The 25,875-nt window shown below is 37.3% G+C and overlaps 1 protein-coding gene across 5 annotated transcripts in view; it reads left to right on the top strand.

Annotated features, from left to right (window-relative positions):
- Positions 1-25,875, top strand: part of LOC113114112 (dystrophin-related protein 2-like) — a 131,961-nt gene that overhangs the window by 73,721 nt on the left and 32,365 nt on the right. For all 5 annotated transcript variants that reach the window (XM_026280860.1, XM_026280859.1, XM_026280861.1 and 2 more), the window contains 8 exons: positions 8,612-8,768; positions 11,704-11,824; positions 12,808-13,076; positions 18,191-18,337; positions 20,325-20,403; positions 21,628-21,688; positions 24,098-24,159; positions 24,635-24,709. In XM_026280860.1, coding sequence (XP_026136645.1) covers positions 8,612-8,768; positions 11,704-11,824; positions 12,808-13,076; positions 18,191-18,337; positions 20,325-20,403; positions 21,628-21,688; positions 24,098-24,159; positions 24,635-24,709 — 971 coding nt within the window. The remainder of the gene's footprint in view (positions 1-8,611; positions 8,769-11,703; positions 11,825-12,807; positions 13,077-18,190; positions 18,338-20,324; positions 20,404-21,627; positions 21,689-24,097; positions 24,160-24,634; positions 24,710-25,875) is intronic.

Consider the following 25,875-nt stretch of genomic DNA (forward strand, 5'->3'; position numbering starts at 1 on the left):
TTTTAAAACTTTTGAGGAAGAAATATTTTCATATTACATTCATACAACAGTCTCTTACTAAATGATGACATAATTTCAATAGGTATGACAAGTAAGGAATACTTTTAAAACTATTCTTCAAAAAGTGCATTTACAGACTTTTTAAAGGCTGCATAAATGTAATGAAATATTTGTATATTAAATAAAAAGAGAAAATGCTAAGCGAATAGAAAAGTGGAATAATTTAGCTAATTAACTTTGTCTTTTTTAACTACACATTGTCGTATAAATGTCATACACATTTTTGATTTACTGAAAATAATTCCTTAGCAGTGTTGTGATCAATAGCAGTATTTTAGTGTTTTTTTGTTGTTTTTTTGTCAGTGTTGGCAGAAAATAGCATGTTTGAGAATGGTTAATGGTCAGTTCTCGGTTCCATTCTGTATAAAACCGGCCTGGTCCAGCACAGAAATTGTTGCTGGTCTTTTCAACAGGGTTATTTTAAGCTCAGCCCATATTCTGACATAGTCTACTCATTATGAGGAACTTACGTAATGTGTTGCAGCCATAGGTAAACACAGTCTTTTCCAACTTTGCTGAAATGCACATATTTGTGTTTGTACCAGACAGTTGTCAGGCTTTAAATGGCTGCAGGAAGGAGCCCACATCAGTTGCATCATGACATGGGACCAGAGATGTGAGAGAGCAGCAAAAAAGGAAATTTTTTGTGAGAGGTACGCTGTGGTGTTTCGAGTTTCTTGCTAGGAATTGCAAATAAACCCACTATTCAGACACCCTAATGAACGAACGAGTCAAAAGGGATTTCGAAGTGCATGAATTATTAACTACAAGCCTACCCGGCTGTGTTTGTAGGGATTAAATCAAATAAAGCTTGTCCGACGCGCTCATCTATCAGCGTGGGGCTGAGCAGATCGCTCTCTTTTGCTGGGTAGACACAATGCACTGCTGACACAGTTGCATTCTCTGCTCCAGCACTCTTTGTGGAAATAATGATCATGCATTGACATAAACAACCAACAGCATGGGTTCCCTTCGAGAAATTAGAAATTGTAGTAAGACTGAATCCAGTTTTCACATGTAGATGTTGCTGGGCACTTAGGCGGCACTCTTCATCCCTAACTTGGCACAGGTATCAGGGAAGCTAATGATATATTTGGCCAAGGCTAGACCAGCAGACATAGACTCATAGTTTCCTTAGTTTAGCCCTCTTTCACTCATACAGTGATGTAACTGAGACTTGTGGCTTTCCTGACAAACCTTGTTAAAGTCAAATATCTGCTTAGTCCCACCTGAGACATGCCCATGATCTGGCCCTTAAACTTCTATACACATGTCTCTCACAGATAATTTATGCTTTATTGGATGTGAGTGAATATATGAATACACAAGAATTTAATACATATCTAAAGCTCCCTTGCAGGAAATGTATTCCTTTTTGCATCTCAATGCTCACATGAAATATTCCAGTGGTGCGTTCCAATGGAGGGTTTATGCATACACAATGATATATATGGAACCGGCTGATATTACAGGTGCGGTATTTGTATGCATGTGAGGGCCTGTGCAGCGGCCCATTGTGTTTGCTTAACTGTGTCTTATAAACAGAATGTAGGGTAATGAAAGAGGCGAGACAGGCAATGCTGAATTGTAAGGCTCATTTCTCCCATGGCACCATCACCTTTTTTAACTAGTGGCTTCATTGCGGCTGAGGAGCGGTGCTTGCAGACAAATTTCCCACCTCTCTTTTTCATTCAGTGTTACATTTAAAGGCTTGTGTCGCTAAAGGACAGGCCTCAAAGAGAATGGCGCCCAGAGCCTTAGGCGATGCTTCTGAAATGGATATCACCAGACACCTCACTCTTATCTTTAGCATTTAGTTATTCGCTGATCCGTGAAGCAACACCTCACTGATGCTTATCATGCAACATGACCAAAGAACTAATGAGTTTTATCTGTTCTTATTTTGCCTTAATCAGTAAGATTGAGACAGGTTAGTGTCTCTAGGTTTGTATTTTATGTATTAGACTACTTTGCTATGAGAGAGTTATGTTGATCATGTAGTATGTAATCAGTGCACACACACACGCACACACACACACACTCACACACACCTATTAACAGTGATGTGGCCTGTCTGTTCTCTGCTATCTGCATCAGTCTAGATTTTTATTTTTTTAATATATAAAAATAAAAATTAAAGTATTTAAATTAATTTAGTTATCGCTAGTGATTGCGATTTACATATCGCAATTTGTATTGCTGTTGTGCAGCTTAGATATACAGTCCATATTTGTAATTTTGGTTCCAAATTTACTTATTGACAACTTTGAAAGTGTAAAGATAAATTCATAACGACAGATTTAGGATTTTTTATTCATATTTGCATATATTTTTGTATCATATATATATTACACAAATATAATATGTAAACAATTTATTGATTGAGTGATGGAATTCATCAAAACTAGTTCAATATAGCAGCTGAAATCGCACAGAACAGATTGAATCCACTACGGTCAAATTAGGTAAATAAAGGTGATGAAACTGAAAACAGTGATGGCATGTTGAATTAATCTTCTTGATTAAATGCAATTAATTAAATTTTCTGTGAGCCTAAAAAGATTTGTAATGTACACAGCTAAGTATATTTAGTAGCACTTTAGTATAGGGACCAATTCTCACTATTAACAAGTTGCTTATTATAAGCATGCATATTAATAACACATTGGCAGTCTATTAGTACTTATAAAGCACGTATTCTGCATGAAAATATTCAACATCACTACCCAGTACCTACAATTTAGTAAAGTATCTGTGCAAACGTAAAAAAGTGTGTGCTCAAACCATTTTTGTTTTACACTAAAATACCTTCAAATACTATATAATTCATGTTCTGAACCTACATTATGAACTTGGGTTAAACCTACTGTAAATTGATTAGGATACAATTATCATTGTAAGTCTCTTTGGTTAAAATGTCTGCTAAATAGATACATTTAGAACAGATGGCTCTGAAAAGGCGTGAATGGTCCTCAAATGGCTTGCTTTTTCCCTGCCACGAGTGAACATTGTAAAAGTAGCTCCTTATTGGTCACTGGTATTGATTACTGTCCCCTACGCTAGCCATCGTGCCTGATGGTTCATGTCGAACAAGCGTTGTTAAAAGACTGCCAGAGCAGTGTGCACAGCTGTCACCTATTTGCTTCCACGCTCACTAGCAGTCACAGCCAGCCCACACTAACTTGCCATCGAGCTCCTGCAAAAGAACCGATCCAGATGCCTCCAACTTGTGCCATCTCAGCTCTGCAATCCAATCAATTAAAAGCCCTCCATTAATCTCCATTTGTTAACCTGAGATTGCTACCTGGAGCCAAGCAAGGAGGTCTATAATGCCACCCTGCCCTGATTCCATTGAGTTTTATTTGTTTCTCCTCTCTGTAAAAAGGACCACAGGATTTGGATGCTTGTCCAGCAAGAGGCATTGTTTGATTTTGTGGCTTTTGGAGGAATCCCCATAAAGCCTCAGAGAGAGATGAAATGATCGATGGTCTAAGTCTAAGGATTCAGAAGGGCTGAAGAAATCCAGCGCTCTGTGCAGGATGGGTTAATGGATGTAATGTACTATATCTGTGATGGCAAGCTAGGCAGAGAGATGCTGTGCAATCCTCAAACATGGCACAGGTATCAGGTGTTGCAGTCTTGCTGTGGATCAGTGAATTAGTAGCACAGAGGCCTGAATGTACAGGACAGATCAAACTCTATCGAGCATAAATGGGCAGATGTGTCCCCTGTACTCACAGCGCTGGATGCAGGGACTGCTCTGAATTAACCAAATTTGTTGAGGCATTGCACATATCCTTACTATTTGAAATAAATGTTGATTTTTGATGAAAAACTTCACTGAGAGAGGAACCAGATCAGAGAATCCAGAAAAATAAGTTATTTTAAATTGTTATATGTCACAATAATACTGTGTTCAGATCAGCAAAAAAAAAAAAAAAAAAAAAAAACACTTTAAAAAAAATTTAATACCAACCTTACCAATCTTTTTATTTTTTTATTTTTTTATTATTATTATTTTTTTTATATCAGTTGTCTTTTTTATTTGGTGGAAACAAGCTTTCACAATGGTTCTTTTCTTTCTCCTTTTTTATTTAATTAAAATAATCACAAATTATGGTGCTATCAGCTTAACAATTTGAGTGAAAAAATTAATTACCAGCTCAGCAATCTTAGATTCTCTAAGTATTTGGTTTGCCTCTTTTTTTTAAATCACAGCAGCATGAATCACCTGCATGAACTCCTGAAGAACCTGAAGAACATCCCACTATCTGTAGTCTGTGGAAAGAGTTCACATGATCAGTGTCATAAATGTATGTAGTTTAGACCCCAAAGTATTCAACAGCACTTGCATTCATGGATAAATAAAACCTTGGCATTGCTATCAACAACGGCCCTATTAACATTGTTCGATGACTTATTATGCAAGTGGTTGATACACACTTACCAGTGACATACTTTAATTTACAAAGCAACAACAAGCACTTGCCTGTAATAGAGAATCAAAAGCAATGTGTGTTGGTAATAGCTTAAGGCTAGCAGTGTGACATTGTACATTCTAAGCAAGTTCAACCCATCAACGCTGAGTAGAAATGCTACATGAACTCATCAAGCTCACACAGACAGGAGCTTCATTTGAACTTTGATGTGAATAGAACAAAAATATACAGATAACTGTAGCTGTGACCCTTTGATAGTAGCAGCTGGGTGAGTAGCATTTTCCTTGGGTTCTATTCTTTTGTGTTTGTATGTGTGTGTGTACATAAGTGTGCTTGGAGGAGATGTGTGTGCTTGTTTGTGATTGTGTCTGTATGATGAAGCAGCCTTTAGGCAACTATAGAACACACAGGCTCTCTAATGAAATGTCTGCAGCCTGGCTGCTTTTATTGAGTCTAATAACACATCATTATAGAGAGCGCTGTGCCCACCCTCCATCAGTACAATAGAGGTCCGAACAGGTGAAGCAGGTCTCCTACTTGGCTTCTCTCTTTTCATTGTACCTCCTCTTGTTCTCTAATTATGTAGTATATAATAACAATTTCTTTTATTTCTACTGAGAATATAATTTCAAAGCACCGAAACTACATGTTCTGATGGCTTTGGTGGCATTGTTTTGCTGGAAAACATTCTTTAAATTAGACTGAAAATATGTTGGCATGAGATTTTTTATATCTGGCTGTGTTGTCCTAATGAGCACATGGTTGCCTGACAATTGGCCTCTATCTGCCAATGATTAAAAATAACAAGCACATTAGTGTTTGCATGTCCCGGTGGACACTGTTGCTTCAATTATCACTAAGTGGAGGCTACATTTTAACTAGCCCTGTTGAAAAAAGTCATCCATCAAAACAATCTGTGTGAACCGGAGGCCAATTCATGAGTAAAGGTACACTGAGGCCAACAATCAACAATCTGTCTTTTTGCTTTGTCATTTAACAGACGCTTTTATTTAAAGGGCTCCATATTACACGGACAGTCCCAGGGTCTTGCTGGGCACAATGATGAAACCTCACAGATTTCAGGTCCAAATCCTTAGGCTACACCATGCCCAAATCTTTTATTATTTCCTTTGGACCTCAATAGCTATGGCTACACAATTTTTTATTTTTATTTATCTAAATCCCAGAAACTGAGATTGCTGATATTATCAAACGTACTCCGTTACTAAAGTAACTTCGGTTGTATGAGTTCTGCGTCTGCTTAAAGACGCTATGGGAAAAATGCCTTTTTTTCTCCTGAACTGAAGCCTCATTCAATTACGCAGTGAAACTGCATGGCCATCGTATCATGTAGTAGATAGAAACGAACCAATGGCTCGGCAGCGGTGCTGCGCGAACCAATGGCTGCAAAGCCTGCCAAAGCTCACCAGAATTCAGGTTATTTTGACTGAAGTGACGACTTAATTGTGCAGCCTGTTTAGCACGGCATGGAAGAAAGTACTCATTCCCGTATCTCAGGGAAACAAGGTTACGTTTGTCTGCTTAAAGATGCTATGGGAACGCAGTTCAATCACACCATGCTAAGAAGGGGAATTACCAATATCATACTTGACACTAGGGCCAGGATATGACAATAGCAACCAGGTTGCAGAATAAATTCAGTGAGGTTATGTCTAACCTAGTTTGATCGCCCCGGCTCGCACAGCCTCAGCACCAAGGGGGTAGAGCGCGCACAAGCAAAGTTTCCAATGCCTTGGGCAAAGATATGCCAAAGTGCACTGAAACTATAAGTATCAGAAATGTGACCTCATACAGAAAACACCCTTGTATGTCAAAGAGCAGACAAAGAGCTGTTCCTATTGCCTAAATGGTGCGGAGCGCTCAGTGTAGGCTCTCAGTTCCCTAACGGGGCATAACAGATTAAACTCTCGATCCTCCACTGTGTTTGGTAATGTAGAGAGAGTAACCACTTGTGCTCTAATGTTTGTGGAGAACACTTAGGATATGTAGCCATGCCTTGGTTTCAGGACAAACTTAGAGTTACTAGGCCCAAATTGCAGACAACTAGTGCTTATGGAGAGTGCCTGTAAATCGCCCATGTGCTTTACTGACACTACACATATCCACACCTTGGTTCAGTTTACCTGGAAGGTGCACTGCGAGATCATTCCAAGACCAGCTCTTCAACATCACCTCGAGAGAATGCAGATAAGTTTAGTGTCCACCCCAAGTTTCGCATGGATGGGCTCGGACGGCTTTGAGGGGTGAGATTCAGTGAGACCTACAACTCCTCTGCATCCGAAGCTGCTAGAGACATGTTGTCATCTAGCAGCTCTTCGTCACTTCCACCAAACAAGATCAGGTCACTTGTGGCAGCTGCAATGGTTCTTCAGGATGAGAACCATTCAAACAAGATCTGTCCTAGTTGTGAAAAAAAAAAAAAAAAAACACAAAACCAAATTGGAAATTAAGTTTCCATCCCACTTATTCACTAGAACAAAATTGTCACTGTTGTGTGAATTTGAGCAAATTATTCAAATAAAAAACCATGACTTTTTTCATGTGCATCTAGGAAAGTTTTATGTACAAATCCTTTCACAATATAGCAAGATTCTTTAACACATTTTTATGGGTTATTCCAAAATTAGCATAAAAATATGTGGCTGGAAACCCAGCTTATAACCTGTTTGGAAGAATGGCAAAAAAAGAGCCCAATAAGACCCATGCAAAGCACACCTGGAGCCAAAAAACATAATAGTGACCCAGGAAAATATTGGTGAGATGTGCCAAAAATATAGCTTTTTATCTAGAATTCAAAGATGTATGTGTGCGACAAATCTAACACTGCCCACACCTCAAAAAACACCATACCTACAGTGAAGCAGCATCATGCTGTGATGCCACTTTTTTATCAGCAGAGGCTGAGCATCTTGTTAAAATGGAAGGTAGACAGAATGCAGCAAATACTGGGAGAAGGGAATTAATTCATGATCTCAAACACAAAAAACACTGTGGTGACACAAATAAGTGAATGTCAGTTGTCTTGTAAAATCGCACAACCATCTTGCGAGCAACCTGAATGGCCTGGAGCCAAATGGTATGTATTTCACCCTTGACTTAATGCGACCCTCGCTGCATTAGCAGTAGCTTTTTTCCCACAATGGCATGTGGCGATTCAGTAGTCATGCAAACACTGTTTTTTTGTAAGATTTTCTTTTCCCCCAAACAAAAAATGTCACGCTTAATCCCTTTGTCTTAGTTATTTCTTTCCTGCATTCCCTGGGCTTTGGCAGTGCTCTTGAGTGCCATATAATGGTCTAAAAATAATGCAGGTGTCTGCTGCATGCTGGGACACTGGGTGTTATTGCAACACTAGGTTCTTCTCTCTTAATCCTCTATGCAGCATCAGGTGGGATGCAGACAGAACTAGTCAGTCTCTAAAACAATTCCAGTCTATGTGGGCAGGTGGTTAAATGGCTGGCTTTATATTTTATTTATCGCCTTGTGAAAATGTGATTTCTGCAAACAGATAAGATTTCATCCCATGTGTAAATGCAGGGCAATGGGTTGAGACGTGCTTTCCTGTTTCATTACATGCTGGGATGTCATGGAGACGTTTTATGTTCTTCGGTGTGCATAACTCTTCTTTTGACATGCCTACTGTAGGTAGGAGACGGAGGCAGGTTGAAGCTAAGTACAAGTGCATGTAGGTATCATGATTCAGTTAACCCCTTCTGGAACCAACCAAGCAAAACAATATTTTAATGTTATATATTAATTACTTATATAACTTTATATCTATATTTTTTTTAATAAATATTTTAATACACATTATATGTTACGCTTGAATGTACTGTATTCACACTGTATATAGGAGTCCTGTGGAGTATCGAAAACATATGCTGTTGTCTAACTATGTTGGCCTGTTCACCAGAGAATTAACTTTGCAAAACCCTCAAAAATAATAAAACGGATATTGTGACATGGTTCTGTAACAGTATGTCCTGAGACTCTAGATTTTGACGTGTTTTCAGTGCTGTGATCTCGGTGCTGTCTAAGTTTTGACCATGGGTCCGTGCCCTGTGGCGGGCTGTCGCTTGCTGTGTTGTCAGGGTACGGCTGGAGGCCTTTTCGGACAACAGCGGGAAGCTCCAGCTGTCCCTACAGGAGATCATCGAATGGCTGACGGCTAAAGACGAGGAGCTGTCCGAGCAGCTGCCCATAGGTGGTGATGTGGGAGCGGTGCAGCACCAGCGGGAGTTCCACCAGGTTGGCTTAACACACATGCCCATTTCCTCATGCTGTCTTTCCTCATATTATCATATCTGTTCTCTTGCTGACTTTGCTCCTGAACACGGTTAATCTTGTCATCTATCAACATAACAGAATCAATTCAATATTTAAGACTGCAATATGGCAGCAGGAGTTCAGACAGAATGATATTAAAGATTCGAGCCCACCCACCTGTAAGCTAATAAAAAGCCTCAGAATCTATTATCAAGATGCAAAAGTAGACCTGAATGGAACATGTTAATTGGGAATCTGAACCCCCGTCTGTTCATAAACCGCAAAGAGGCTTGCAAGATCAAGAAAAACAGAACAAAAAGAAAATAGTGGCACCAACTGCTGCATGCACAATAAATGGCTTAAGATGCAACTTTTATGTTAACACTTTTTTTCTCTCCAATTTAGGGATAGTTCATCTAAAAAGACTTTTACTCAAGTCGTTCCAATCTTGTATGACATTGTTTCTGACACTAGAAGACAAATGGGGAAATTTGGAAGACTACAATGCACATACAGTATAGATATAACTACAATGCACATACAGTATAGACATAATATATAGATATTATAGGGGTTCTTATGATTTTTTTCCTCATTTATGAAATTCTGTCATTAATTACTCACCCTCATGTCGTTCCAAACCCATAAGATTTTTGGGTGAACTGTCCCGTTAAGAGTAATCTTTTACCAGAGGTGAAATATGTCCATATTGCAGAAATGTACAGTTCTAAATTATACAGACCATGTGGATAGTTAACATTATGTATTTATTTAAGCAGAAATAATGAACAAGTTAAAGCAATGATTTATTCACAGCTCACACATTACACTTCTCTCATGGACTCATGAGCAGAGCTGGGGTGGATATCAGATTTTTGTGTCATACGGGTTTGGAAAAACATAAACACAAGAGTGAGCAAATGATGACAGATTTATTTTCATTTTTAGGTGAACCGTCCCATTAAATATTTACCACTCTCCTGTGCCTACACATTATGTTCTGCATTCAAACATGTTTTTCTCCCAATACACAAACTCACCCTCCCAGATAAACACACACCTTGTAATTGGCCCGGTACTACTGCAGGATACTGCTTCCATCTTAGCACCAATTTCCAGCGCTGTCAGCTGAATAAAGCAGGAAAAAGAGGGGTTCTGAGAGAAAAGCTCGAGTGAGAAAGAGAGAGAAGTAGCAAGCTCTTTCTCTCTGTGAGTGACACACAGTGAAATCAGCCTCCAAATTAACAGACCTGTATCTCACTCTCTGTTTCTTGGCTCTCACTTATTTCTCCTTTATTGCTCACTTTTTATTTCTTATGTAATATGTAGATGTACATATGCACGTGCATGCATTCCTATCCTTGTACTATTATTCCATCTGTCACATACTGTTCTCTTTCCCTCCAGTTCACTGCTACACTGTACAATGTTCGCTTTCCCAATGTGCCACATCACCCTAAAACTTTTCCGACAAAGCAGAGAGCAAAATCCCATATGCTGCTCTGCTGAGAATTATACAGTGTTTTAAGTAATTAAAATTATTAATCATAAGTAGATTTCTTCCTCTGTGTTTTAGTATCATACAGTTTTTGTCTTTCCCTGTGCTAATTTTCTGAGGATATTGACAGATCTTAATAGATTGGGTTTGCCTGTCTTTTGAACCCTAAGTAGACTTCATACGTCATAAGTATGCATCATAACTTAAGAGTACTTAGTTGAAGAAACAACAGAGACATCACCAGACAGAAACAAAAATTTCTTGAGGCTTGTCCTACAAATGTATAATTAATACATGAATGATCTTAAGTCTTTATTTGGGTTCGCTCAGTCAAAGGCGGACCTCTTGAGTATGAAGTTTAGCTGCTATTGAAGTTTCACAGTGGAATGAAAACATTTTCAGGCCTCGTTATTTCAGGAAATAGCTGAAATATATCAGTTCTTTCCACGAATTCCCCTCAGGAGACCTCTTGATTCCAGCAGCCCGGTAGTACATTTCTACTTTTGACTGTTTGATTTCAGTTTACACTTTCTTGGTTGCTAAGTTAATTTGCAAATGGGTGGGAAGAGGTTTCAATGACATGGTACGAGTTACTGGGGCGACTCCAAATGAAGTTGCACAGCCATGTTTGTGATATCCATAATCGGCATAAGAATGTAACACTGGGTATTTCCTGTGGGTAATATGAGAGATAAAATTAATCGTAATCTCTTTATGCTATAAGAGGATTGAACTGTTGGATCATCCAAATAAAAGACTTTAAAAAAAGGGGGTAATATTTCAATGAAATTTTAAATGGCATGATGAATGAATGAAGCTGTCGCCTTAGTAACTCTTAAGGATTAGTGAAAAAACTGTAGGTGGTGCCTAGAAGTAGGGAATTTACTCCATGATTGATATACATCATAGTTCAGACCTGGTTTGAGCTGCATGTCTGGACATTAGGAGCCCAAATAGATTTTTGATGGACCCTAGATGTAAAAAAAAAGTCTAATGGGTGTTTAGAAGAGCAGTTCAAGTCAGGATTCTGATGTAATTTACTCAACCTTGTTGTTCCAACCTGTATGATTTTCGGACTTTTGAGGAATACAGAAGAGGATGTCTCAATTGGGTCCAGTGTAGTTTTGGAACCCACTGATTTCCATTTGGACAGAAGAAAGAAATTCATACAGGTTTGGAACAACATGAGATATGGCTGCCAGAAATTACATTTTTTGGGGGTGGAAAAGAATTTCTATGGAAATGTGCCGATATTTAGCCATGTAAAGCTGGAAAACTAGATTTAGTTCAGTAGATTGACACCCTCAGAGGTCGATGGATGTTGTGCGGCTCTAATACTGTGTCTGTGAGTTTATGTGCATCTGCTGTGATTGATCATGTCAGCATGACACACTTGTAAACATATGTTGTTTTGTGCAGGCTTTCATGGAAGATGTCAAATCCAGAGGGCCCTACATCTACTCGGTGTTGGAATCAGCTCAGACCTTCCTGGCACAACATCCATTCCAGGAGCCTGAGGAGACTTTGCCTGATGGCAAAGGTTTGTTTCCTAGTTTTGATACATTTTAACTAAGCACCTTGACATGGTCCTGTTGCTCCAGAATAATTTAAGGCTAAGGGGATTGTCTCAAAAACAAAGGAGTTTCCCTTTGTAACATTATTTGATTGCCACTAGAAATGTTTCCATTCAGATAAATGTTTCATTAAAGTTTGATTCATGGGGAAAAATAAGAATCGTACTAAAATAATTTCCAAAAACGTGCTTGTGATTGGCAACAGATGCCTTATGTCTTGGCAATAGCATGACAGATAGTGAGGGTAAGAGTACAGTGCCAAAAAAACACTACTCTTATTGAGTTTTAATGAATTTAGATTTGTTTCAGTTAATAGATTTTAATTAGTCTTTTTCAGGATAATTTTTCACTGAAAATATAGAACATTTCTTAAAACATAATAAAATAACTCGATAAGCAACACTACATTAGATATTAAGGGTTGTTGTCATAGATTCATCTCGAATGTGTTTTTTTTTTTTTACTTTTTTTAACTTATTTATACTTAGGTGAAAAAACAAACGTAGGTCATTTTTATGAAGTCACGCCTTGCAAGTAAATTTATTTTTAAATATTTTAACTGGAAAATTAGACAAAACACTTATGTGCAATATTCTTATGACGATACATGCACATTTTGGACAGTTCATTTGCATCTAGGTGTTTCCCTTCACCTTTTTTTAATGCAATATCCCAAAATTGCATAAAAATAGCCATTGACGGGCAGCTCTGTTAAGTACATATTACAACCCACATTAACCCAGCACAGGTGCATAGAAATTACAGTGCCTGATGAGAATTTGTCTCCTCACATGTAGGCCATCAACCCAATTCTGCATCCACATGTCATCATGAGAGTGTCTGTGTCATATGGAGCAATTAATAATGGAGAGATCAGGGCTGTTGTTTTCACTCTGTTAGCTCATAGCCTCTCTGTTTCTCCCTATTCTTCCCCTTCCCTCCATCGCAGAAGTTTCTCCTCGCCGGCGAATGCTGAATGTAAGTCGCTCCGTGTGGAAGCAGGCCAATGTGGCCAGTGACTTGTGGGAGAAGTTGACGGCACGCTGCGTGGACCGACACCGGCACATGGAGCGAACCCTGGAGAGGCTGCTGCAGATCCAGGCCGCCATGGAGGAGCTGGCTGTGGCTCTGGAGCAGGCGGAGGGAGTAAGGGACGCCTGGGAGCCTGTGGGAGACCTGTTTATTGATTCGCTGCAGGACCATATAGACGCTACCAAGGTAATACGTCTTCGGTGACCTGATCACAAGTGATTAATGAAGACAAATCGCTGTTTACACTTTTGTGATTGGATTTGAAAGGGAATGGTGTCTGATTTGGTAACTGCATACATCCGTTACTACTTCAGTGTGTTACTGCATGCATGCAAAAAAAGAAAAAAAAGTCAGCTTCCAGATATATTTGAGTCTCCCTGCATATGTGACGGTTTGATTAAAATTGTCAGGGTTATTTTAGTCATGCTTTCCGTGATTCAAATGATCTGTGTCACTGTGCGACAAGAGGTTCTGTAAAGACACCTGCATGTATTATTTATTTAATTAATTCATTTATTTTTTAAAGCTGCACAGAACTGTCAAAGTTTCAACACAGTATAGGCACAATGGTTTATTGATGGGAGTAGGTGGGCTTTCAGGATGGATAAGGGTGCATTAGACTTTACACATTGTGATGTTAAATCACAGTGCACATACCAGTTCTATACTGTAGTTACAATCAGATATCATTGCAACAGTATTGTTGTTGTAACAACTACTGATTGAATTAGATCTATTTTGGTAGTAGTGAATAAAATTTTATAAAATACCCCAAAGTGCAGTATGACCAGGGATGTAGTGGAGGCTAAACGCACGTAAACGCCGTTTACGCACCCCAAAGTGTGTTTATCCACCTCTAAATTGAGTTATCCACCTCTAAATAGCCTACAGTTCCTATGACATTTTAAATTAAGCTTATGTCGTTTTAGTTTCATATTGTTCATTATTAGTTTCATAGGTTGTTTGTTGTTAAAGACAAAGTCTTTCATATTGCGCTGCAACTTGTCAGTGTTGACCAATTGCTTGCGGTGTTGCCAGTAGTGGGAAGTTCGGATCATTTTACTGACTCGGATCTTTGAGTCTCGTTCAGCAAAATGAACTCATCTTTTCTCTTCCCGTCTCTATGGGACTGTCAGGAAGAATAAAAGACTCGGACCTCACCTGTCGATTCAGAACCCATATGTTGTGTAATGCGCATGTGCGGTCAACACAAAATGAACGAATCACTCTCTGAGACAACTCGGTAATCCTGAGTCATATTAAAGATTCGATCAAAATGAACGACATGCAACAGACTGCATCAAGATAAAAAAATGGATATCCGGCAATTAATAATAATAATAATAATAATAATAATAAAGTTCGTTATTTTGAATAGAAATCATCACTCATACAGCAGCCATTCATCTCATTTCTGGTTTATTTGTGTTCGTATACATACAATATCCACGATCCACCAGGGCTATAGTCCAATGGTGCGCACATTTGAATAGATAATAATTTTATGACATGTTTGTAAAATATTTCGTCATACAGAATAACATTTCTATTCATTTTACACTGATTTATGCAATCTGAAGAGCTCAAACAGCTAACAGAGCTAGTGATTACTCTCATCTTATTGATTCGCGTCAGCTATGACATCAGTGCAATATCATTAGTTTTTCAAAGCTGTCAATCATCTCACGTGAACCACGTGACCAAAAGGATGTCCTTCTGCAGTGAAGCTGTCTGTGTCATTGCAGTCTGTGTCATTGATAAAATATATGAAAGACAAAAGTAAAAAAAAAAAAAAAAAAAAAAAAAAAAAATTGATTCCAGCTTGTTAAATGTAAATATATTCTACTGTCTTCTCTCCTCTGTGACGGTCAACTGAATATCTTTTGAGTTGCGGACAAAATGAGACATTTAAGGACCATTCCTGGGCTTTTGGGGAAACACTGATCCACATTTTTCTGACATATTATAGACCAAACAACTAACCGATTAATTGAGAAAATATTCAACAGATTAATCGACTATAAAAATAATCCCAAATCCCTAATCATTGCATTGGAACCCCTGGATATAAGATTTAAAAAGCTGTAAACTTTATAGATTTCAACCTTATTATTCCTTCTTGAGTCTCTTTAACAAGAACTTAGATTAATGTATGAATTGAATAGTGATTGTGTGACCTATATGAGGGAACAACCAGTGATACCCTTGGTAGTAATATCAAATTATAGCCTATAGCGATGTCATCAGGATACACACACATACATACAGCAGTGGCCCACCTTACCTTGACCATGATGTGGTCACCCAGAATTTGTAGTTTACCCATCTCTTTTTTTTACCACTACACCTCTGAGTATGACATCTTGCATTGGTAGGGATTTTTAAGAAGTAAAAAGTGATTTTGTCTTTTGAATGGGTGGCTGCTGAGACACTGTGATCCATGCACATTAGATGTGCTCTTTAAATAGATATTGATGAAGGGGTTCAGTGTGCATTTATAGTTTTATAAATGTATTTTTATGGCCAGATCTTGATGTATTACGTGAGACGTTCTGATGGACTTAAGATATTTTTTCATTTGTTAGTGGACCTCACAGCTTGCTCAGTTACTAATTTAAAGATTTTCAGCCAGATTGTAATGAGACTCTCCACAGGACTCAGTTTTTTAATGACATAGAATGTCTTTTACTTTTTCTGTTCATTTCGCTGCTAGTGATTTTTATTTATTTTTTGACTTTAAATAAGATGTACTGTGAATGTGTGATGTGTTTTGCTCCTGATGTGAATGTGTTTTTTATTCAAATAGACTGTTGTTGTTGTTGTTGTTGTTGTTGTTTTTTGGAAGGTTTTGGTTCACTCTTTTAATGTAATTTTTTAAAATTTTACTTTATTTATTATTTAGCTTTTATTTAATAATTTTCTAAAATATTTCTAGTTTGTTTTAATTAAATGCTTCAATTTATTCTTTTATTATATTATGTTATTTTATTTGAGTTTATTTTATTTTATTTTATTTTATTTCAGAATCAAAAGGAATCATAATTAGCTTTAATCGCCAAAACCCATAATGAATTTATGGTTTATCAGAGCTTTACATACTAATGTACAGTATATGCAACTGTATAAATGTCAATATCTGCATAATATGCATCTTGCCTAATTTCCAGATAGCATTAACAAACACAAGTACACTGAAATACAAAAACGGGTACATAATGGGTGAAAAACCCTTTCTTGTGGCTGGATGTTGAAGTACACAGCGATCTGTAGCATCTGCCTGAGGCCAGAACAGATGATTTAGACTGTGTCGTAGGTGAAAAGGGCTTGTCATGACGTTACCTGCTCATTTCTTAATCCTGATCCTGAAAGTTGGGCGGGTGCAAACCAATTGTCCTCTAAGCCATCCTAACAGTTCATTACATTTTGCTTATGTACTGTATCAAGGGAGTTCGAGAAAGCAAATGACGGCCATAATCTGTCCAGTGGCATTTTTATATCTTGACCACCATTTACTTTCTTGATCATCTTTGTACTGTTTCCAGCCTGTGTGTTTTATGCTTTTCTGATAATAGTACAGCTCACTTGGCTGTATGCTGCTATTAGTTGTGCCCTTAAGATATTGCACTCAGGCATTTGACAGTAATAAAGCAGAGAAATTAGTGTCACAACAATAAAAGGACTAAAAGATGAGGCATCTTTTATGTTATTATATTATTAATACATTATTCTGTAACCTACCATGCTATTTCAATACGTATATCCCTAACGTTTCCCCCTGTAATCTACCAGCGATGATGTACAGACCCAGACTCTTACAGCAGTAGGAGGTATTTTTATTGACGATATGATCATGGTTTTTCCCATGGAGATAAGCAGAGTTATTATAGATATGGAAAAGTGTAGATATCTATTTGCAGTAAACCTTGTGCATCAGTGAGTCAGTGTTTCTATTCTGCTCTCCGGATCACAAAAGGCTTCCTTAAGTGTGGAAATTATCTACAGTTTTTTATTTTATAATTTTTTTTTTTTTATGTAATGTAATGTACTTTTTTTGTGAATAGCACAGTACAGTACATGTGTAATTGTGTAATTAAATAATTAACAAGTTTTTCTGCCTAGAGCTGTACCCTGATGCAATATGTTGAGTTTTTAAATCACTCACTCACTTCACTTCACTCACTTCACTCCGTGAACTGACATGTTCGTGTTACGCTCTGACAGGAGGCGGAGCATTTATCAATGTTTCGCCTGCTGTCAAAACCCGGCAAGCACATGGCAGGTCTTGCAGACTTACAGTTTCTCATTCGTTTTCCTGGCTGCATATCAAGTGTATGAACAACAGGCCATAAGATCAAGGCTCCTGCTGTCCTATACTGCTGCTTCTACAGTTACCTCTTGCCTGGGACCCCATATATATGGTGGAGTTCTTTTTATTAATGTATATTACATTTCTGTTTATTTATATCTTTTAACAACAACAACAACACATTTTTTATTAATCTTATATATATATATATATATATATATATATATAAATTAATACTTTTATTCAGCATAGATGCATTAAATTGACCAAATTGACAGTGAATATATATACAGTTTCCACAAAAATATTAATCAGCATTAATCAGAACTGTTTTCTTTCTTATTCTGTTCGCTTTATTTACATTAGAAAGATTTCTGAAGGATCAAGTGGCACAATGGCTGCTGAAAAAAATCAGCTTTGCCATTACACCATTACATTAGATTTTAAAGTATATTAAAATAGAAAGCTGTTATTTGAAATTGTAATAATATTTTGCAATATTACTGTTTTTTTTTATTAAACAAACGCAGCCTTGGAGTGAACATTTCACTTAACAAAAATATTTCACCCTGCATTTAAAAAAAAAAAAATCCTCTTGAGACCATTTTTCTGTCACACACATTGAGTCTTTTCACACTTACACATACACACATTTGGTGCAGTTTCACTCTCTGCCATCGACAGATTGGGTCTCGCTTGCACTTATGCCCAGTGTGGCACCTCAATGTAAGTGTGTGGAAGGAAGCGAACAGCGGTGGTGGATGAAATTAAAATGGACAAGTGTAGGCTGTGAATGAAAAAAAAAACTCTTTAAACATTGCAATACCCACCCTATGCTCAGCCTGTCAATATCAGCTTTAAATCCGAACAGACGTAGTTGTAACACTCAATAAATATAACATAACCTAATGCACAATGCACTCAGAAATCAGATAGAAAGTCCAGAAGATTATGTGGTGTTGATCATCCATCTCTTTTTTGCTTTCTGTTGTAGCTATTTAAAGAAGAGCTGACCCAGGTGAAGGAAGGAATGAAACACATAAATGACCTGGCCCACCAGCTGGCCATATCTGATGTGCACTTGTCCATGGAGAACGCCAGAGCTCTGGAGCACCTCAACAACAGATGGAAACTTCTGCAGGTAGTGAATTTACAACATCCTTATCTCATCCTTGCCTGCCCACCATCACTAATGGACCCCTATGGAGATCATACAGTGCGATGGTCACCATTGATGGCAATGGCTCCAGCCAGCTAAGTTAGTGCATATACACGATGAAAAATGGAGCTTAGGAGATGGAATATAATACGCTGGTCCTGCCTGGCTGAGAGCGGTGATGGCTCCATTATCATCGGTCACGGGGAGTGCCTTTTGTCTACATGCTCATGGGAAAACAAAGGCCTTTCCAATGAGAAAAAAAGAGAAGATGTAAAATGAAATTGAGTGTTTTGATTGCATCTGGTTGTTTTATGTGTGAGATGAGCTTAAGAGAGCCAGAAAGAGATGCCGGAAGAATGAGAAGTACTCTTAAGTGTGGGGGAGTGTGTAAATCCAGCTATCAATGAATCCTTTAAAGTGCAATATGTTTGTTAGGACTTTCAGTGCAATCACATTTTAAAAATTCATGTTTATTAAATAATATATTATATTTAATTAATGATATGTTATGTTTATGAATTAATGTTATGCAAATAACTGTTTATTTGCTGAAATAAAACCCCAGATGAAAGCATTCAAGGACTTTTTAAGATTTAAGCTCTTTGGTGTCTCATGATCCTTAAGAAATCATTCTAATATGTGGATTTGTTACGCAAAGAACATTTTCTTTCAGGATTCTTTGATGAATAAGAAGTACAACAGAACAACATTTATTTGAAATCAATGAAATCATGACATTGTAAAGTTCTTTAATGTCACTAAAATATTTTTTTTTCATCCTTTCTGAATAGAGGAGTCTTAAAATAATCTTACCGACCCCAAACATCTGTGACCCTGGACCACAAAACCAGTCATAAGTAGCACAGATATACTTGTAGCAATAGCCAACAATACATTGTATGGGTCATAAATTTGATTTTTTTTATGCAAAAAATCATTAAAAAATTAAGTAAAGATTAGGTTTCATGAGGATGTTCTGTACATTTCCTACCATACATATATCAAAACTAAATTTTTGATCAGTAATATGTATTATTAAGGACATGATTTGGACAACTTTAAAGGCGATTTTCTCAATATTTAGATTTTCTTTTCTTTTTTGTAGCCTCAGATTCTAGATCTTCAAATAGTTGTATCTCAGCCAAATATTGTCTTTTCCTACCAAAACATAAATAAAAGTTTTTCAGCTTTCATGTATAAATCATGAATCGATAAAAACAATTGAGCCTTATGACTTGTTTTGTGGTCCAGGGTCACATTTGCACTGTATTGTAATTGAAATAGTTAATTGTGCTAAGTTAAATTGACACAACTGATTTTTATCTAACAAGACAGTTAGTGGCTAAGTAGATACACTGATTAACAGAGATGTCTGCTTATGCACAATGCAGTATTATCTTTCTGTTATGCCAAGGCAGTGTTTTGGTTGTCCTTGAAGAGCCTCAGAAAAACAGAGAGAATACAGAGAGGAGGAGAGTGAGGGGAGGAAAATACTTCATGCTTGAGTGGATTTGTTGGCCTTTGTGTATGTCAGTGTTTGACATCTTCTGAGTGATTTACATTGTAAAGTAGTCAGTATTAGGTAGTCCACCATCCCCAGAGATGACTGGCTGGTGGCGACAAAAACAGACGAGGATTACTCTTAGTAAACTTCTTGTGCAACACCCTCACCACTTTCCTCATTACCACATACAGACTTTTCTGTGCATTTATCTGCTCATCAGGCTGTATTCTCGTGTATTTCTTCAAAAAATGAACGTGGACAGCAGACTTCTACACTAGTCCATTTGTAACAAAACCTAAAGAAATCCAGAAATGAAAATAGTCACTTACTGTAGTCACCGACATGGTGTTTCAAACCCATATGGCATTCAGGTTTTTGGGTGAACTACTCCATTACACGATCAGAGAACTTTGATTAAGTGTAATCCATTCTTGAGTCTTGACTGTTTCTCTTTCTCCACTCAAGGGGTCTATTGAAGAACGTCTGAAACAGTTGCAAGATGCCCACAGAGACTTTGGCCCTGGATCACAGCACTTTCTTTCCAGTAAGTGTGGTAATTCATTTGAAGCCATAGAGTCTAATGCTGGAGTGTGAGAGGGGTGGGCTGATGGCGCTTAGTGGAGAGGGGTTGGCAGGACTGTGTTTAAGTGGGCAGAGTGGGCAGTGACTTTATTCATTCTCACTGTCACTCACTGCCCGGTCTAACATTGCAGGACAAAGACAGTGCCTGCTACACACTTAGCCTTATTCTGGCTCTCTAAATCACTACAAATCAGTACTACATTTCTACATTAAACGAGGACACAGGGAATGGAAATTTCAAGTGACATTCCAAGAAATGGACTTGGTCTTATCTTGGGCCATTCAGACATGGTCTGAGCAAAGATTTGACCCTCGGTTGTGAACGAGGCTTGCTTAAATACTCACAGTTGAATTAAAATAGGTAATATTTACACATAAATATATGAAAAGCACTTTAGAGAAATACTGTAACCCAAAATATTCCAACCAGATAAAAATGTGCAAAACCAAAAACTGAGAGCACAGTTTAAGAGTTAGATTATTAAGCTTATTTAGCTCAGCCCCTTATCTGGATATGAGGCTCAGAGGATTATCTGTTGTTTTAGCAAGATTCAATCTTGCTTGACTGCCAATCATTTCTTAAGAATCACTATCAATTAAAAATTGCGGCTGTTTGTCATTAGCTAAATTTTACTGGTTTATTTGGTGGCACTTCATTTTGTGATTTCACTGGAACAGTGAGTGAGAAATGATCGAAAAATAAAAAAGTATAGTCTTATGTGCATTATATTCAGACGTGGTGCCCTGTTCTCTCGCTAATAGAGATGACTAATTACTAATACTAAATGTAATTTTACATAAAAATAAAATAAATGCTGACACCTAATTAATTTCAGATTGTAAAAGCAGCTAAGAATGAAGCCAGGAGTGCTGAAGCCCTCTAAACGGAGTCCAGAATGACCTCAGTGACCACATAGCTCTCAGTTTTCATCATTTGTATCTTATAGCAGAGTAATATTTGACCTTAGGGGTTCCATATAAAGAGGTTTGCAAAGCTCCACTCACAGAAAAGCTTTCTACCGTTTTGAACACTTTTGAGGTGCTGTTGTTTAATAGCCTCTCTGTGTGGAAGCAGTATGCTTGAAGGACCTTGAGTGCTGCCGTTTGAGATTTTTACAGAATAGCTTTTCATGCTCGACATGTCTGTCTGATTGATATTGCCCTCTTTCTTTCTCTGTCACTCCAGGCTCTGTCCAGATTCCTTGGGAACGTGCCATATCCCCCAACAAAGTGCCATACTACATCAAGTAAGTCCAGCCGTAAAGCATCAACAGTCTGTGAGTGTCAGAAACGAGAGAGAGAGAGTGTAAAACTGTGGGATGAGCATGTCGGATTATCAGGTATAGAGCGCAAACTCAATTACTGATCCCTGGTGCAGAAGATTATTGCACTGTGATCTAAAGAGAAAACAACATTTCAACTGTGGCGTTCCTTTTGTCACGCGGCCCTGTGCGTTTTTAGCGAATTGAGTTTATAGATGTCACAACAGAGCCTGTGTTGTGTGGGGATTGCAGAAAGGTAATTGAAATAAAGCAGTAATTAAATTTAAATTAAATTAAAAACTAAATGTATGCATTTAGCAGACGCTTTCATCCCAAGCGATTTACAGTGCATTCAGGCTAACAATTTTTACCTAACATGTGTTCCTTGGGAATCGAACCCACAACCTTGCGCTGCTAACACAATGCTCTACCAGAAACCAAACTTAAATTAAAATATATATAAATATATAAAAATAGCAGAAAGATTAGCAAAACTTTACAAATATCTATATATAAAATACTGTAATATTTCTATAAATTAAAAACATTATTTTAAAAATATTGTAGTATTTATTAATGTTTTAAATGCCATGAGGTGCCAATTTAGTAATCTCTGAAGTCGCAGGAAATGATGGCAGGACAGTGCTCATTGGTTGATAGAATTACACGAATACATGCCTAACCCTGATGTTATGGGAATCATTTTATTTTTCTGATAAACCCAAATGGTAAGAAAAGACACCACTGGTGGTCAATGTGAACGAGCCAAAGGATCAAAATTATGCAACTGATTGTTTACATATCTTTGGCCAATCAATGTAAACAATAGCGCAGGTTATGATGAGTGAGTGAATACATGGAACCCTTACTTTTTCAAACCCCCTCACTTATTTATTTGTTCCTATGATTTATTCCTCTGATAGTTTTTTTTTTTCATGGCTGCTGGTGCTATAGAGGACAGCACGAGTACATTATGCAGTGAAGTATGCAGCACACATGTATAGGCTTTGTGGAGATGTCCTTATACTACATGCCTATTAGTCAGATTTGAATTCAAGCCGTGTTTTAGCCATAAGCTTTTCTTTGAATGTCATCAAGGCAGCACTTGTGGATATAAGCACTTAGTGGCTCTGAGAATCTTTGTTCAAGATTACTGTGATTGTGAGTACTTTCTGTCTCTCACTATGAAAATGATTCAGATTTTTGCCTATATTGGTGCCTATGTATTTTAAAACTTATAACCATATATTAGATTATAGTTAATATAGCTATCTACTTGAACTCTAAATTTTCTTAAATTATTAAAAGCTTTTTACTGTAACATGCACTGATAAGCACTTTATTTATGCAGGTGGTAAAAAAAGAAAAAGAAACAAAAGAATTCGAGTTCATCATAATAGGCTTTTGCATAAAACATGGACAGTTCTCATAATGTATACAGACAGTGCTCAGAGTCATGGACACAAAGACAAGCAATAGGAAAGATCAAATCATCTCACAATATTTCTCCAAGACAGAAATTAGGTTACTTTAAGTTCGAAACTGAGATTTTTGCTTCAGTGTCCTGCTTCTAAAACTTCAGAATTCAATGAGACATATAAGAATTCTCACCTGTCCAATTGTTTCCTGTCTCTACTCCTACTGTCCTGACCAATAAAGGTGAAATATTCCATTTAAAAAAAAAAAAATAAACCTGAGCATTAAAAATGTTTTATAATCGGAGTCTAGCAAGAGATTACAGCAAGACAATAAAGATATCTCCCATGTTTCTATATAGAGTATACAGTAATTTGTAGTTTTTTACTTGCAAAAACATAACTTTGATTGTATTTTACAGTTAAATGACATATAATGTGATGTTAAACCAACAGTTCTTCACTGCATATGGTCAGGTCACAAGTTAGCCAAGTGCCAAATTTTACTGCTTAACAAACACTATGGTTTTGTATAAACACATTTTTCTAGTGTACATAAAGGTTTTTCCAAAATTCATATTCAGACATCATTTATGCACCCTTCATTCCTCCAAATATAAAAGGGGTTTTTATTCTATCACAAAAGGTGAAAAACTGTTCCTGTGTGCGTCGTAACCATTTGCCAAATCTGAATATGCAGAAAGCGGCAGCAGAGGAGAAATTTTTCAGTCCGTAATGACTAAAATTTGCATTTGTGTTTCATAGAAGAAACAAAGTCAAATGGGTTTGGAGTGCCATGAGGGTAATAAATAAGGAAAGAATGAGTAAACAATGACAGAATTTCAGTTTTGGGTGAACTAGTCCTTTATTGTTTCTCTCACGTGTGTTGTCCCTCCTCTCTCTATGTTTTTCTATTTTTGGCTTTGCTACTCTGCTTTTACTCTGCTTTTACTCTGCTCTTTTCTCTCCCCTTTTATAGCCATCAGGCTCAGACAACCTGCTGGGACCATCCAAAGATGACTGAATTATACCAAGCTCTGGGTGAGGCAATTAAACACAATTAAACTCTGCTCTTATATCTTCTATGTGTCTACTTCCCACTGGGGAACCATAGTGTGGTTCACCACATGCAAGCACGAATACACCAACTAGAAAACGGTCTCACACTGAGCTCAGTTCCTTAACCTGGACCTCTTTTTATAACCTAATATTTCATTCCACTCCAGAGATGTCAACAGCTCTCTCGTTAACCCAGGGGCAGCTGGGCCAACCTTATGATTGCTTTGCCAACTTCTAATTAATAATGATTAAAGGGCATTTACTGTGTGTGTTAATCAGATGCGATGTGACGCGGGTTGTCTAAACATAAACCGCTCAACCCCACCGAAGTGACACATTGCTTCCTGTCTCTCTGTTTGCCTATGTCAGAGTTCAGCTATTCTTTTGCTTTTTTTCTCTCCTCATGAATGATGTTCTCTCTTTTTCCTCTCCCATCTCCCCTGCTGCTCTCTCACAGCGGACCTGAACAATATCAAGTTCTCTGCATATCGGACGGCCATGAAGCTGAGGCATGCACAGAAGGCTTTAAGATGTATGTAAAAATAGCACCCTTTCCCTTATTGATTATTTGCTAATTTTGCGGACAAAGCTTGCCCTGCTGTGCGCCACTGATCCATCTTTTTCATTAAAGCTCAGTGATTTTTATGCATCTTAATTAAGCCTAATAATTGGTGTAATTGTACTTCTTCGGGGGAGGTAATTAAGAAGTCTGCATGAGGAATGAACCACTGTTCCCCCAGCGACACGCTTTGCGGGTGGATTTCTATCTGCCAATGTCCAGACAGAAGCTGTTCAGCCTCTCCACTGTGCACATAATATAATTATAAATGTGTCCATATAGGTTAGTTTGTCTTTCAGAAGCACTTCAAAAAATAATATGGACATGAAAAAAAAAACTGCTGTAATGCAATAAAAAATGTTTGATTATGTGTTGATTTTATTTCCTTAGAATAAGTCGCTGAATTTGTTCGCACACTGAGTTTTTTCTTCTTCTTCAAATCAAACCAAAAAGGGACTTTCAAAAATGTAGTTTTTATTATCCATATATAAAAGTGAAAAAGTTAAAAAAAGTTACAAATATTAAAAGCAGACGTTTCAGCTCATACTTTCTTCAGACTTGTTGAACTAAAACTTTCTCCCTTTTTGCTCTACGTACCTGAGAACACATTGTTCTTTTTTCTTTTTTGATTTCCATCTACCCCTGAGTGTCCATCAACAGTAAAAATTGCTTTTATGCTGAAAACGGATATAGTTATATTACATCTAACTAGCCAAACTTTGGCTCCTTTGCAGAGAGTAACTGGTGCCTTTCCCCTTTTGAAAAGATGATTTATGCCAAAAAAAAGAAAAAAAAAAGAAATTCAGCTCTTACTAAAAACTTCTCCTTCTATCTTCTCAAGCTAAACACACACACACATATACACACAGGTATAACACCTAGTTATGTCTTTAGAAAACGTACAAGTTTTACAGTTTAACTTGACGTTGCAAACTTTTTACACAAGTTTGTAAAACTACTGTAGGTGCTTGTTGTTCAAGATAACATGTTTAAGATTTTCCTCTAGTGACAAACATGTTAAAACAAATGATAAAGTAGAGTGTATTTCAGAATTTTAATGAGTTAACATTAACAACACTCTATATACCTGTATGGAGAAAGAGATAATGAAACAAATTCCTGTTTTTTGTAAATATACC

The sequence above is a fragment of the Carassius auratus genome, chromosome 14, assembly GCF_003368295.1.
Source record: "Carassius auratus strain Wakin chromosome 14, ASM336829v1, whole genome shotgun sequence".
NCBI lineage: Eukaryota > Metazoa > Chordata > Actinopteri > Cypriniformes > Cyprinidae > Carassius > Carassius auratus.